Below are 15,145 nucleotides of genomic sequence, written 5' to 3'. Positions count from 1 at the left end.
TGTCAGAATTAAAGTATCATAAAATCAACCACGTTGAATTAAGCGAGAAAAAAATGAAAAATCCTAAAAATTAATAAAAATATAAACATAATACCAGGAATGCATATTAAGGAAACAGTATTAAAATGAAAAAGTGATAGTTGGGAAAAAAAACTTGCATTTTTGTTCCACTCATTTAAAATAATTAATTAAATAATGAATGCCAAGAAAATTGCTTGGCTTGGGGAAAAAAAGAAGCCATCTGCATGGCTAAACTTCCATTTTAATGATGATCATTTTAATGATCACTTTAACCATTAAACATTCTTGTTTCATGATGACTTACACCCTACAGTGTACTTAAGTGGGAAGAAACGCTAGCTCTCTGGCCCCTGGTTATACTTGGCAGCATGGGTAGAGTGAAGCCCCACAGACCTGCTATTTATTTTGAGATACTTTTCATCTGTATGCTTCATGTGATGGTAATACCATCAGCTGACTCACCTCTCATTATTTCATTGTGTCTAAACACAGATTCTGTCTCTTTAAAGGCCTGACAATATCATTAGTATACAGAAATGCCATGCATATCAGTCAGTTATAAGACAACTGAAAGGCACAAGCTATGCATATGCAAGAATTGAAAAGTAAAACCCACTACCTGATTCCACACTTAAGAAATGGAGCCTTGATTTACATACATATATGTGTGTGTGTGTGTGTGTGTATATATCTATGTGTGTGTAACATCCTAAAATGACTACATACACAGTGTGATCTTGATGCGTGTGCCATATTGCTGTTTATAAACAAATGAATTGTCTGAGTTTTTTTTTTTCCCTTTTCAGGAAACGCATGTGAACACTGGACCCAAAATAAGTTTTTCACTGATTTCCATCTGCAAAAAAAGTTAAAAGTAGATGGGGGAAAACCTGACCGGGTGGGGTTCATTCGCAGCTGATCGTGAACTTCCAATAATGTCCAACGAATCTGTTTTGCTGAGGCACTTTGGAAAACGGAGCAGCTTACATCCCCTAATTTCTTTCCCAAACACCGATTTAAACATACAATTTATGGGAATGTTTTATTACTGGTCATAATGGACTCATGTCTGTTATAGGAGTGCAGTAAAACCCTCTAGTTACCCTTGACTCATTTTTTTCAAATAGAAGAAAGAGTATGCATGAAAGAACATCTAGCATACTCATTGTAGAACTTCAGTACCACAACAGTAACACTGCATTTTGCAAAACAGTGCCAAAAAACTAGTAAACCATTTAAGTATAGAACTTTTTCACCCTAGGTACCAACAGAGCTTTCTTTAAGGGTAATTAAAGGTGACTTCCTCTTGAGGTCTTGCATTGGCCATCAATCAGCCCAGGAAGCTTTCTTAAAGGATGTGAAACTCTTTTAACACTCAACATTGGAACCCTTGTCTATGGCTTTGTTGTCTCTAGCCCCACATCTCTGAAAATGCTGCAGAGGACTTGTTAGCATTCAGATGGGCTTTCCCTGGCAATGGGACTATTTCTGGGAAAATAACAAAGCCTGAGGGAAATGCAATATAAATTAGGGAAAATCGGGAAGGAGTGGTGAGAGCTAGGTGGCTTAGCCTCATGGAACATTGAATAGGTCTGCAGCAACCTGCTAATTGCAAAACCCCACCAATTATTACCATTGAAGAGGGCGTTACTATTTGTGAGTTTATGTTTTGATGACTCCAAATAAATAAAGCATATGTAACAAAAGGTTATATAATATCTTGGAATCACTATCCTTCAGTAATTGGAAATAAAACTGACTTTCTTTTTGATGTGTTTCTCTTTTAGGTTAACCATGATGGTCTCCAATTCGGTCCTAAGACCACGGATAAAAATAAAGCACTCAAAGAAATGTCTTTACCCACCTGTGGAGGTATCTCAGTGTTAAAATCCCAATTAGTCTGAGAGTTATCAGTGTCTGTGGAGGTGGGGGGAGCAGAAGTGAAAGCTTGTAATGATGAATTCTCCTGACATGAAACCTCTCCTCTCTCTTGGGATGAGACCGGTTCTTAAGAGTAGAGATAACCGTGCTATTTCAGGATCAGTGTGTGGGTGAGTAAATTTTCTGTGGGAAAAAAGTAATAAAATCCAAAGGACAGCCATAAATCTATCCAGATTACCATGGAGATGACATTTGGATTGTTCTTTAGAATGGTGTCAACATTATTTGCTACAGTTCACTATTCTAGATATTTTCACGTTCCCCTTCCTTTAGGTTAACCTGCTGAAACAGGATTATATAGTGTTGACTCTATTTTGGATTTGCTTTGGGATTTAGCAAGGGTTGTTAATTTAAAAAAAAAAAGAAAGAAAACACAATGTCAACAACATGCTGGGATATACTATTATTTATTTTGCAGTCACTTACTGTAAGTGCTGTCCTCATCTTTCGTGCCATCAATGGTTCCATCTGCCTGCAGCTGCAAGTGGTAACCTTGTCGGCTGTATAGTTTGGTAACTATACCCTTAAGCTGAGGCTCTGCAAGGAGAAGGATGGTTTGGATCAATTGATAAGTTGTACATATATAGTTGAAAAGACTCAGATTTCAGAACTCTAATTTCATTTAAAAATTTTAGTGGAAAAGGTCAGATGACACTTTTAAAGAGTCCCCTGAAAGAAAGAAAACAAACCAACAAACTCCAAGCTTCAGAACCAATCTCCGAACTGAAGAAACATTTGATTTCTACCTGGTAACACTGGTAAAGCCCTAAAGCTACTGACAGCAGAGACAGTTTCTGATAGCGTGTCCTTTGGCTTACAGAGTGGCACTCCATCTCATTGAGCATTCGAAATGGGTTGGCAAATGGCATATTCTGCCTTTTAACAACGTGCTACTTCTTATGTGGAAGGAAAAGGAGAAATACTAAGATGATTTAGAGTGGGTTTACCAAGCAGGGACCAAAAACACACTAGCAAAGATTTCCCTCAGAAATACCACAATTAGAATAAAGAACTCCCTCCATTCTAAGAAGGTTGAAAACGCATAAATAACCCGGAACCCCATCAAAGGACTTCTATTTAGAAAATTGAGCCGCGATACAAAAAAAGGGGGAGGGGAGAATAAAACAACCATTATCATACCCTATCGTATTAATTATCCTTAGGGAAAATGGGTGCAAAGGGCAGGGGTTTTGTTGGTGGGGAGGAAAGAAAATTAGTTCATATTTATTTTCAAATTTCGTTATCAAATATAATTATCCAAAATATTCTCAAAATGATTTTCAATTATGAATCACCATAGATTAATGAAGTGCCTCATTTATCAATAACAGCCATGTTATCCAGAATTTGCTTTTATTGAATACAGACACCTGCACTGAAATGATATTTACGTGATTATTCAGGCCACATAATCATGCTTTGCCACCGCTTAAACCTGTTTAAAAACAAGCCTAATTTACAGCTAATGCCTTAAAAACTTCGAGCGAGCAGAAAATGTGTGTCTGCATTTCTATTCCAGGATGTGTAGAACACACAAATAGCGAAATAACAGATTGTTGAATAAGTCTGAAATTCTGTGATATTTATCTAGTAAAAGGAAGGAAACAGCTTAAAGGATACATTTGGTTGAGAATAGCCAAATAAGCTGCCTCTACGCCTGAAGGTCTACCTTGACGCAACCCGACACCTCTAGCTGTGTGAATTTCCCCTGGCACCGGAATACCGCGCTACTCTTCTCACTGAACAGGCTCAAAAGGACCCACGATCTGGCTCTGAGTTTAAACTCTCTTGAATCCTGCATTTTAGTAGCAAGTAACCACAGTTTGACTAGTCTCAACCAGATCACTAAGCTCTTTGCCACAGGTTCTAGGAATCCACCCCCTTCTCTCCAGCAAATATTTCAAAGCTGCACCACAAGTCTGTCCCGATAAGCTTAAAAGTGATCAAAGAAACAGAATGCCTAGATAGCGGAAGCCCACGGCCCTTGGGGGTGGAAGCTGGAGGGGAAGGGTCAGAGCTTCGGAGGTGAAGGCAAGGGAGGGATTCCCCGGGTTTCCTGGGGTGGGGGGTGGGCAGGGGTCTGCCCAGCTCCGCGCCTGCAATTAACACGCCACTCACGCGATAGCCACGTCTGGGTCACGCCTGCCCAGAGCCCACGGGCTTGCACACATGTGGCCTGTCTGAAGCTGACTGCGCGCCCGCTGGGCAGGGTATGCCCCCAGGCTCTGCGCCTGTCCCACGGCAGTTGCAATGCAGCAAGCCTGTTACTGTTACGAAGGAGGCGAGAAAGCGACCGCTTCCCACGCACGCACACCGGCTAGGTGGCCACATCCGCACTAGATGGGCCGCCGACAAACTCACCTCCGCTTCCATCCACGCCCCCCAGCCCCCTCCACACCCGTAAAGTACGGGGGGGCGAAAAAGCCAGCCAAGAGCCCCTTCCAACCTGGTCTCCTTCTGCGCCTCTTCTTGGAGCCGAAGAGTTTGACCCGGGAAAAGACGTTTAACTTGTTCTTGTCGCAGCTGGTCTTGCCTTTGCTGGGGCTGCTGACACACTTGCAGGCGTTCGATTTCTCACGCTCCCGGGCTTGTCGCTTCTGCCGGATGAGCGAGCTGGCGATAGCCGCCGCCATGGCCACGACGCCCACCACCACCACTTCTTTCCGGGCCCCTCTCCGGGTTCGCCTCCTCCCCCCGCTCCTCCGCCGCTCGTCCGCTCGGTCTCGCGCCTCCGCCGCCTTCGTCTCCGGAGCCGGCGCTCGCCCGGGCTGCTCCGCGCTCGGGCTTCAGCCGAGGAGGGGGCTCAGCATGCCGGCCGAGCTCCTCCGGCGGTGGTCCGGATCCCGCGCGGGCTGCCGGCTGCCTGGGTCCGAGCCGACGCCACAGCCCCGGGCCGGGATCGCGGGCGAGACTGCCAGGCGGAGGCAGAGCTGCGCGAGTGCGTGCGCTCGGCCCCTGCGCCCCGAGGACACTGTGCGAGTCCAAGTGGCTCGGGTCGGAGTTTGGCGGCACCCACCGCCCGGTGCCGCGCGGCGGGGGCCGGAGGAGGGAGGCAGGCGGAGGGAGGGAGCGCGGGCGGGAGAGAGGCCGGGAGCGCGGGCGGCAGCAGGGAGGGGGGGATGGAGGAAGCGCGCGGGGGAGCGCGCCCTCGCCCTGGCCCCTCCGAGCCTCCGACTAGTCCTTGCAACTTCTTGGCCTGCCGATCGGGAAAAGTTGGCCTGTGCCAGCTTTCCGACGGGGCTCAAACAGGTAATGGCCTTGCATCTTCGCTGCCGCCGCTGCCGCCGCTACCGCCGCTGCTGCTCTGGGCGCGGCACAGACTCAGTATAGGAATTCCGTCGCCGCAGGCACCCTCCGGAAGAGCGCGACGGCCTCCCGCGGCCCCCTCCCCCGGCGGCCCCTCCCTCCCGGAGCCCAGCCCGCTGGCTCCCTGCCGCGGGCCGCCCACCCGCCCCACCCCCCAAGTCCCCGGCGGGCCGCTCGGGCTAACACCTGTAGGGGCTCAATCTCCCAAACCCTTCTCCCCTCCTCTTTCCCGAAGGAGCTTAGGGAGGAAACAGTGATGGAGGAGGCACTGGGATGAGGCAGTTGGGTTGGAGGAGCCGGGGGTTGCTTGGCGATGGGGGCGGCGGAGCGGGATGTTCCTTTAGTGTGCGACTCTTAGCTGGCCAGGTTACGCCCGGGCTGGAGCCCCCGCCCCAGGCTCGGACTCACAACACCCACTCCCCTCCAAACACACACTCGCTGAGGTTTTTCGCATGGCGACACTTGTAGCCATTGAGGAAGGAGGCCGGGCTCGCAGACTGCTTTAGCCCCCGCGGCCGCGGCAGCAGCAGTAGCAGCGGCGGCAGCAGCAGAAGGCACTGCAGAGCTGCGCCCGCACGCCACGCTGCCACCCGGTGCTTTTTGCTGACTTTTCATTTCAGGCCAATTTGTGCGGCCCGAACCCCGTTTTTCCCCTCCACAAAACAGAATGCGCCCCCTCATCATTCTGTTCGGCTTTGGGATCCAAACAAAGAGCTCGGGTGGTGTACCACAAGCAGTATCTGGGAAATGCAGGGCTGAGCCTCTTTAAGCTCTGGCGCGTCTCCAACACCCTAACTTTCCCCACCCCCTCAAGCTCAGGCAGCCTGCCTCCCTTCAATTCAGGAATCAAGTCTGGCTTGTTGCTCACTTCGCTCAGTTCACAAGTTCTGTCCCTTCCCTGTTCTATATTTTAATCTGGAGAAGAAAGAAGGAATTTTGAGGTCAAATGTAACAAAAAGAATAGTCCGTCCACATCTCTCCCTTCAAACAGACATGATGGTTTTACTATGTTAACTTGATTTCTGATGCCAGAAAGGAAGCCCCCCAATAGTAAGTCTGCTCCAACGTGGAGCTACCACTATGCTGTTTACTGGACCTCCACCCCTTTGCAGATCTTTTCAGAATTGATACAGATGCACAACCAAATGCCTAGACTCTGGTCCTTTCCTGAGCTCTTTTGCCTGAACCTCAACTAAGAAACTGAAATCTTTCAGGCTTCTTAGCCCATCAGAGTTGAATCACTTGAACCTTCTGTAAATTTCATTGCTCCACCGGGGAGGCTGCTGCCACCTCCCTTCCACCTTTGTCCAACCTTGAAGTGTCTCTTGCCCTGTCAGAAGCACGATTATGTGTCTGCTAAAGTGGGCGGGGGTGAAAGTGCAGGGACTGAAATGGATAGATACAGGAGAATGATGCCGAATGGTCTGAAATCCCCTGCAGGTTAGTCTACTGCTCCTTTGTGCTTTGCACTTTCCCAAAAGGAAGGACAAGGTAGGAGAGTTTTAGCACCTCAAGCCCATCGAAGTATCTTCAGACCTGAATTCACAGGGGAAAAACCCTGGTCTGCTCCCACAGAACTCTGAACACCTTAAAAATGGGGACTGGGGCTTGGTCACCACTATATTCCCATCTCCTGGCACAGTTCCTGTCACATGATTTATGCTCAATAAAAGTTTATTGAAAATAATTGACAAATGACTGATCGATACTGATTCTGAAGGGTAGGAAGATGTTCCCTGGCTCAGAGTGTATGTGATTTGAATTCCAAGTACCACGAAGGGAAATAATCTCACCAAAAGAGGGGTCAAAAGGAGCTCTGACCAGGACCAAATATTTGGGGTGTGGGACGGACAGTTATGAGATTCCTACTCACTGGCCATGTTTTTACCTTCTGCTGAGTACCAACTCCAAGGGCCTTTTTTTTTTTCCTTTCTTTCCTCTTGCTGCTCTCTTGGGACCTTGAACCAAAGCAGGCATGACAAAGCTAAAGAAAGACAGAGTTCTGATTCAGGCAAGGGAGAGAACTTGGGAAGAATGAGGGAATGGTACTGAGAAAATGAGGAGGGCTTTCCCGGGCTCTTTCCTCCGCTTCTCCACCGGGAGAGCACACATTGTTTGCTTGTCCAAATGCCATTCACAAGGTATTTTCAGGCGGGTATTTGAGGTAGACAGGCACGAAGAAGACTTCAGGAATATATAATGAAGAGGAGGGGCACGTCATTACAAAGTCACAAACACAAACATGTAAATACGCCAGCTCTGTCACTAACCCCTACCCACCACCTCAGGCTTTTTTTAAAAAAATACATTAGAGAATTAAACTCTATGCCATGAGCATGGAACCACTGGGTCAAAGCTGATAACCAAATGATTCTATGGGTGTTTATAGATATCTTTCTTGCTCTAACGTCTCTTGAAAAGTGTGAGGTATGGGGGAACCAGACTCTGTGTCCCATGTCCCTGTCAGCCCATAAAATGTACTTCTGCCTATTTATATCCCCCCTTTATTCTTTCAATTCCATGGACAGGAAAACGAATGACGTGTGATGGGTGAGACTGGAGATAGGGGCAGCTAACTCTCTGTGGTGTGTCTGCCTACAGACCACAAGTGTTCTCCTGTCTCCTTCAGTGAGAGAACTCACAGAGGTCTATCACTGGAGAGGGATCATGGTGGGCAGGGGGTGGCGGGGAGGGACTGAATGAAAGCCATTTTGACTTTGGGTCCAAACTGTATTGTACAATCACGTTAACCACTAATGAAGCAGATATTTTCATCCTTTCCTAACTCCCGTGTGTATTTCTCAGGTGCTCTCAGAGAAGAGTGTGAATATAACTCTGAAACGCTCAAAGCAGATCTGTGCTAAAACCCCATTCATCTTTTTTATTTCTAAGAGATTTTTTTTGATGTGGACAATTTTTTAAAGTCTTTATTGAATTTGTTACAATACTGCTTCTGTTTTATGGCTGCGAGGCATGTGGGATCCTAGCTCCCTGATCAGGGATTGAATCTGCACCCCCTGCATTGGAAGGCAAAGTCTTAACCACTGGACCACCAGGGAAGTCCCCAAACCCCATTCATCTTGGGAAGGCAATAATGAAAGAAAGACTCGCAGGCCACCCTAGAGAAGCATATTTTGCCTTTCCTTTCTGTCTTACTGCCACCCCAGGCCAGCAGCATGACATTTCAGTGGGAGGATGAATAAAGAACATTCCTTTGACACTTCCAAAGTGTCTTTTGCTCCTGTCTTGCTCTGCTCCTACCAGTTCCCCCTGCGCCCTTGTTAGGGAACTTCCTGGATCTCCTGCAGATCCAGAGTTTCAATTCTCCCTGCTTAACTCCAAGGCTCCCAACTCCTCTATGCTAGGTGGGCCTACTCGCTGCAGCTCCTCCCAGACCTTTGCTCCCCACTGCCCTAACCACCAAGCTCTCTCCTCCATCAGATTCAGGAAGAAAGCATCCTTGGCTCCTTTCTCCAAGTCAACTCACAAAGAGTTCTAGCCTGGGAGACAGGAGGCATACCTTTGAATCCTGTCTCTACCACTAACTGGCTGTGTGACCTTGGACATGTCGTATCTCCTGTTGGCGCTTCATCTTTCCCACCTTTATTTATTTTTTTAAAATATTTATTTATTGATTTGGCTGGGTCAGATCTTAGTTGCGGCATGTGGGATCTCTTAGTTGCAGCATGCAGGCTCTTAGTTGTGGCATGTGGGATCTTGTCCCCGACCAGGGATCAAATGCCCCCTGCATTGGGAGCATGGGGTCTTAACCACTGGCCCACCAGGGAAGTCCAAGTTTTCCCATCTTTAAAATCATCCTTGAGACTTCATGAATGGCTTTCAAATCGTATCCTGCAGAGCCCTAAGAGTACACAGATGTAAGTTCCCTCACCCGTGTTTCAACCATAGCACTTCTTTCCTCTCTTTTATATATTGGGACTCATTGTGTGATTTCTTATGAAAAAGATAAAAATAAAAAGATTCCACTACTAAAAACAAAACATTTGAAGACCTCTGGATGAGAGGTTCTGGAAAGTCTTTTGGGCCCTGGGAGCCTATGATTTTTCTGCCTGTTCCTCCTACCTCTTCACCTTGCCCTCCTCACTTGCCCTCTGCCCTTTCTCTTCCCATCCCATCAGAATATAAACTCCACATGGGATCCCCAAGGAAAATACGAGTCTCCTCGGCTCCATTCTTCACGGGTTCACTTGAGAAGCAGGCTTTGGCATTCTTTTCAGGGAGAGTTATGTGAGCTATCAGAGCAGAGAATGCGATTGTTGTCTGCCAATCTCTCTTGGCAGGCCTTGGCGGAGCTGGAAAGAAGCTGGGGGGACCTGCTCTCAAGAGGCATCTCCAGGAGAGAGGCAGAAACCCAAACAGATGTGACTGTGATGAGTAAAAACGAGAGAATTCAGACAGCCTCATCAGGAGCAGCCTCAGTACTTTCTGAGCAGGAAGGAACTGGCTGTCTTTCTGAAAAGATTTCAAACACCCTTCCTCCATGAAGTGAAGATAAACATACTCAGAGCCACTTGCCAGTTGGCTCTCCAACTTCACTGACAGTCCATCAAAACATCTCAGTGACCAGCTAGTTACCAGGTCAAGGACTGATGATGAGCTCAAAGGGAGGGAAGGGGGGCAGGTTCAAGTGCACCATGGTCAAGCAGTACTGGGATCCAGCTGGTAACTGAGTAGGGCAGCAGAGGGGGTATTGAAGAGACTGGGCAGCAAGTACCACCTTTTGTCGTCTATTTAATTATGTCCAAAAGCTGAGAGAAACGACTGGATAGAAATACAAATGAGGAGATTAGAGAAACGCCATTAGCAAAGGCTCCGGCCACTTAACTCCAACCAGGAAGAAAAATGAAATTTAAGGAAATCTCGTCAATGTCACACTGGAATTCTGGAGACAGAAAGAATGACTACTGTATTCTGTAACATAACCTGACAAATGTATTAGCTGGCAAAGAGTCTCTCCTAGTCAGATCATTTAGGGGAATTATGCTTCAGAAACAAAGATCTCAAGAATCAATTTTTTTAGCAATTGATTGGCTCTCTCCTGATTTGCATTCGGAATGAAAAGCCAGGGAACCCTAGGCTTGCACTGCTCTAGAATAGTGGGGTTGGTCTTCATTATGTACCCTTTCTGAGATCATTCTCTACATACTTAAGCTATAGAATGTACTGAAGCCACCTCTGGTTTATATTTAAATCAAATAAATAAATAAATAGATAGATAGATAAATAAAATCAATTGGGAACACACTAATTAATTCTGATCCTTAAGAGGAAAAATCCTATAACCCATATAAAAATTTCATTGTGCAGTCATAATTTATGAACATTAAAACCATAAAGCACCCTGATGCTATTAATCATATCTATGAATTCAGCTCCTTGCCATTTTAATTAGCCATAGCAGCTGCAACATCAAGAGTTCAAGGTCCCTGATTACCTGCTTGGTCACTTTAATCAAGAAAACCTGGAGAGGACATGGAAGCAACCTAAGTGTCCATCATTGGATGAATGGATAAAGAAGAAGTGGCACATATATACAATGGAATATTACTCAGCCATAAAAAGAAACGAAATTGAGTTATTTGTAGTGAGGTGGATGGACCTAGAGTCTGTCATACAGAGTGAGGTAAGTCAGAAAAAGAGAGACAAATACCGTATGCTAACATATATATATGGAATCTAAGAAAAAAAAAAAGGTTCTGAAGAACCTAGGAGCAGGACAGAAATAAAGACGCAGACATAGAGAATGGACTTGAGGACACGGGGAGGGGGAAGGGTAAGCTGGGACGAAGTAAGAGAGTGGCATGGATATATATACACTACCAAATGTAAAATAGATAGCTAGTGGGAAGCAGCCGCATAGCACAGGGAGATCAGCTCGGTGCTTTGTGACCACCTAGAGGGGTGGGATAGGGAGGGTGGGAGGGAGATGCAAGAGTGAGGAGATATGGGGATATAGGTATACGTATAGCTGATTCACTGTGTTATAAAGCAGAGACTAACACACCATTGTAAACAATTATACTGCAATAAAGATGTTTAAAAAAGAAAGAAAGAAAAAGAAAACCTGGAGAAAAATATCAGATTGCTCGGGTGGAAGTTTCTCCCTTGATCATTCGGAGAGAGGAAGGATCACAAGAAAATGAGCTTAAGCTTCAAGATGTGGGGATTGAAGTTTTGTACAAGGAAAACATTCTTTTCAGCAGGGGTTGTCAAATACCATAGCTGATTGCTGATTTTCCTATAGAAGCTTTCGTGACTACAACAGAAACCTTATCTACCTTGGTGGATATGTGGACTCAAGGCTCTCATTCTGTCATTAAAACTACACTACTATTCACATGCCCATGACCTGCAACCAAGGAGGGGTCACGAGGAAAAGGGTAGCAACGCCATTACTGAGAAAGCGTAAGGTCCTGTCTGATGGGGCATGGAGATAACTAGTGCCTTTGCCTGTGGAAGATCATATTGGGTGAACTTGGAACATGTGGGTCAAGGCAGTCGCACCCATTTTCTAAAGTTTCTCTCATTTAACGTGTGGGTAATACTTTGTACATACAATACATTTATTCTCTACTACATGGTTTGCCCCAGTGGTGACGGAGCATGCAGAGCCAGCACAAGCACCAGCTTCTCTGAGATCGATTTAGTTTTATTCAATAATATTTGAAGATCTTGAAGGAACAGTTGTTATTTTATGAGGTGACTGGTGGCTAACAAACATAAATGAGGTGTTTCTATGATGAAACACTTATGGCAGATGAGAAATGTGCAAAACTCAGAGGCAAAATATCTGTAACACTGGGTTCATTTCTTGCCCAGTGAACTAAGTAATCTAAATGAAAAGCTAGGGGGAAAAAAGAATGGAGGATTTGAGGCAGAAGCAGACAGTCATTTTTCTGGATCTAAGCTGTTTCAGGAAATAGGATTTCTGGAGGAAGGTGACCTAAACTCAAGATGTGTGGAAGGGAATGCAGTGTTTACAAATGATCTAATGTTCACGGTTACTCAGCATAGGGGGGCGGGATTCACAAGCAGTATAAGGAACTCTGGATTGATTTCCTATTTGCCAATGGCACTGTTTCCATCAACTTCCTGTCAAGGGTTGCCATCTTTGAAACGAGCAGAGAGGTATGGGAAACTACTTCAGTGCTCTCTCAGGATTAAGTCTTAACACATCTCTTTTCAGACAGCAGCCAGAATTTGGGCAGCAGAACCTGCTGAATTTGGAGAAGATGGTATCCTCCAGATTCTAAGGAGGGGTCAAAGGCCAGGTCGATGATCCCCCTGAGAACTGTGCAGATGCCCTAGAGGAGTTTTAAACTCTCCACTCTGCTTTAGTTGTTGTTCATTTGTTTTTCGGTTTGGGTTTTGTGTTTTTGTTGTTGTTTTTTTTTTTTGCCCAAACTGGGGTTTCAAATGGTGATAACACTCGATAAATACTGTGGTTATAATTGGATAAGCAACTTAAACCTTACAACACCTGTAAGGTAGGTGTTGTCATTATCGCCATTTTATAGAAGAGGAGAGGGCAGTCTAGAGAGACTAAGCGATGTATCTATGGTTTCCTGGCCTGTACGTAGGTGGCAGTGCCCATATTTAAACTAAGGATCGTCAGCCAATACAATGTTATGTGTACAAGGCCAGCCCCTTTTCTCCTTGGCACCGGGTTCGGAATTTGGGTCGCTAAACAGTGGTGCTCGGATATGGCTATCTCTTGGCTTGGTTAACAGAAAAAGATGGAATATGGCATGCTTTTCAACTCAGTTATGTTTTTTTCTTTTTTAAAAAAAACAAAGGTGAATTGTGAAACAAACAAGAATAGATATGACCTCTGCATATTTATTAGCACAGTTCATAACTTCTTAGAGCGATATTTAAAGGAAACTTCACTACCTTTCTCACTAAAATTCAACGATTATAAATCACTGCTTAATGCTACCCTGGGTTTCTCAGCCCAGGGAGTACTCTGACACCAGGGCGTGGTCTGACTCAGGTAATCTGGGGTTTGGGGATGCTACAAGACCCAAAAGACATTCCCCGGACTTTTTCTTCACCCCTACTTAGTGGAGACAAGAAGTGAAAGCTACTCCCAATTCTCTCAGTTCTTTTCATACAGGGAAAACTGGCTTTCCACACTGTAAGCACTTTTGTGCCATCTGCTTCCAGCTACAGGAAGCTTGAGTTCAGCCCAAAGAGAGAAAAATATTACACACAATGTATTCACTTCCACGCTCTGACGCCCATGACTATTCTTTTGCAATCGGGTTTCTCCAGTATCCATTCTAACTAATTTGCTCTAACTTTTCCCTTCTGACAAACAGCTAAAAGTATAATCAACAGATTGAAACTATTTACTAACTTCTCCTGTAACCACTGAAGACCTCAAGCAATTTGAGAAGCTGATTTCATAACAGGGGCCTTGATGCTCAATTAACAACCTCATTTTAGAGAAGAGATCTGAGGCAAGAGAAGTTAAATGAATTTGTCCTGGGCCAAACTGTTCATTCATTCATTTAAAATCGACTGAGAACCATTTGCCATGTACCAAGCTACACCCCGAAGGGGTGCAAAGGTACCTTGAAAGACGCAAAGGTACGAATAGCTACAATGGGTTTATCGAGCACTAACTATATCCCTGGCACTCTTCTAAGTACCTTACCCTTACTGACTCACTTAATACTTAACCACCACCTTATGGGCTTATCCCCATTCTACAGATGAAGAAGCTGAGGCAAAAAGAGGTTAATGAGTTCATTCAGGTAAGAAGTGGAGGATTCAAATCCATGCATTCTGACTTACATCCCATGTTCTTAAAACTGCTCTACTGCCTCTCCAGTGACTGTCCCTGGCCTCAAGTGGAGGAGAAAGAGAAGTAAATAAAATGACTAAAACCAAATGTGATGAAGCACAGTAAGAGTGGTACCAATGTCCAAAGTGCTGGGAGCATGCAAAAGGAGGCACAGCTAACTGTGGGCAGAAGTCGTCAGCTTCAGAAAACACACACACACACACACACACACACACACACACACACAACCATCCCACTAAAGATGGATTTTGGAGGATGAGAAAGAGCTAGGAAGTCGGGGAATGAAACCGGGTAAAGCCAGACTTCAAACCTGGGTTAAACTGACTCGTGGTGCTGAGTTCTTACCAGGCTATGTTACTTCACCTCAGGTGAGAGGATTTACACAATCTTGGATGATGATGCCCCTACACTTCGAATCACTTGGCAACAAGTTGATCCCCTATTGTAACCATTCTCCAGGAGTGTACTTTTCTGTGAAATATTGATTACAGGTATGGTCGTGAAGCATTCTGGGGATTGGGAGAAATAAAATGTGCTAGGTGGAGGCTCTGATGCACGTTTGTGAGTTGTTTATTTCTTGCTTGTAAACCAACTGTCTTCCCTTCCCCACTCACTGATCGCGTTCCGCACAATATTGTCAGTGGTGATGTTCAAGTGTACAGTAGTTTATCGATTTACAACTGCCATCAGCAGAGGGTTTAGTAGAAGTAATCCTTTTGGAAAGATGCCAATCAAAATGAAAATTAAATTGGCATGTATGCCACAGTGAGTCATGCATTCTCCTCCTGCAATAACTGGGGTGAGCTTAGCAACCAGAGATTTGCGTGTGGGCAGTTATTAAATAATTTTATGATGATGATGATAAAACTTTAAGCTAACAAATGAATTAAAGATTATGGGGAGGGCTTCCTTGGTGGCACAGTGGTTTAGAGTCCGCCTGCCGATGCAGGGGACACGGGTTCGTGCCCTGGTCCGGGAAGATGCCACATGCCGCGGAGCGGCTGGGCCCGTGAGCCATGGCCGCTGAGCCTGCGCGTCCGGAGCCTG

General features: G+C 45.5%; 1 protein-coding gene across 5 annotated transcripts in view; it reads right to left on the bottom strand.

The window, feature by feature from the left end:
- The window catches only part of FGF13 (fibroblast growth factor 13), a 520,908-nt gene that overhangs the window by 62,364 nt on the left and 443,399 nt on the right, over positions 1-15,145 (bottom strand). For 4 of the 5 annotated variants that reach the window (XM_067722448.1, XM_067722447.1, XM_067722451.1 and 1 more), the window contains one exon: positions 2,389-2,499. In XM_067722448.1, coding sequence (XP_067578549.1) covers positions 2,389-2,499 — 111 coding nt within the window. Of the gene's footprint in view, positions 1-2,388; positions 2,500-4,408; positions 5,347-15,145 lie in introns of those variants that run through there. The other variant, XM_067722450.1, reaches the window with a different exon arrangement.

The sequence above is a fragment of the Pseudorca crassidens genome, chromosome X (assembly GCF_039906515.1).
Source record: "Pseudorca crassidens isolate mPseCra1 chromosome X, mPseCra1.hap1, whole genome shotgun sequence".
In the NCBI taxonomy this organism is placed as follows: Eukaryota; Metazoa; Chordata; class Mammalia; order Artiodactyla; family Delphinidae; genus Pseudorca; species Pseudorca crassidens.
Note: the sequence above shows the minus strand (reverse complement) of the source record. Positions and strands in the feature narration are given on the sequence as shown.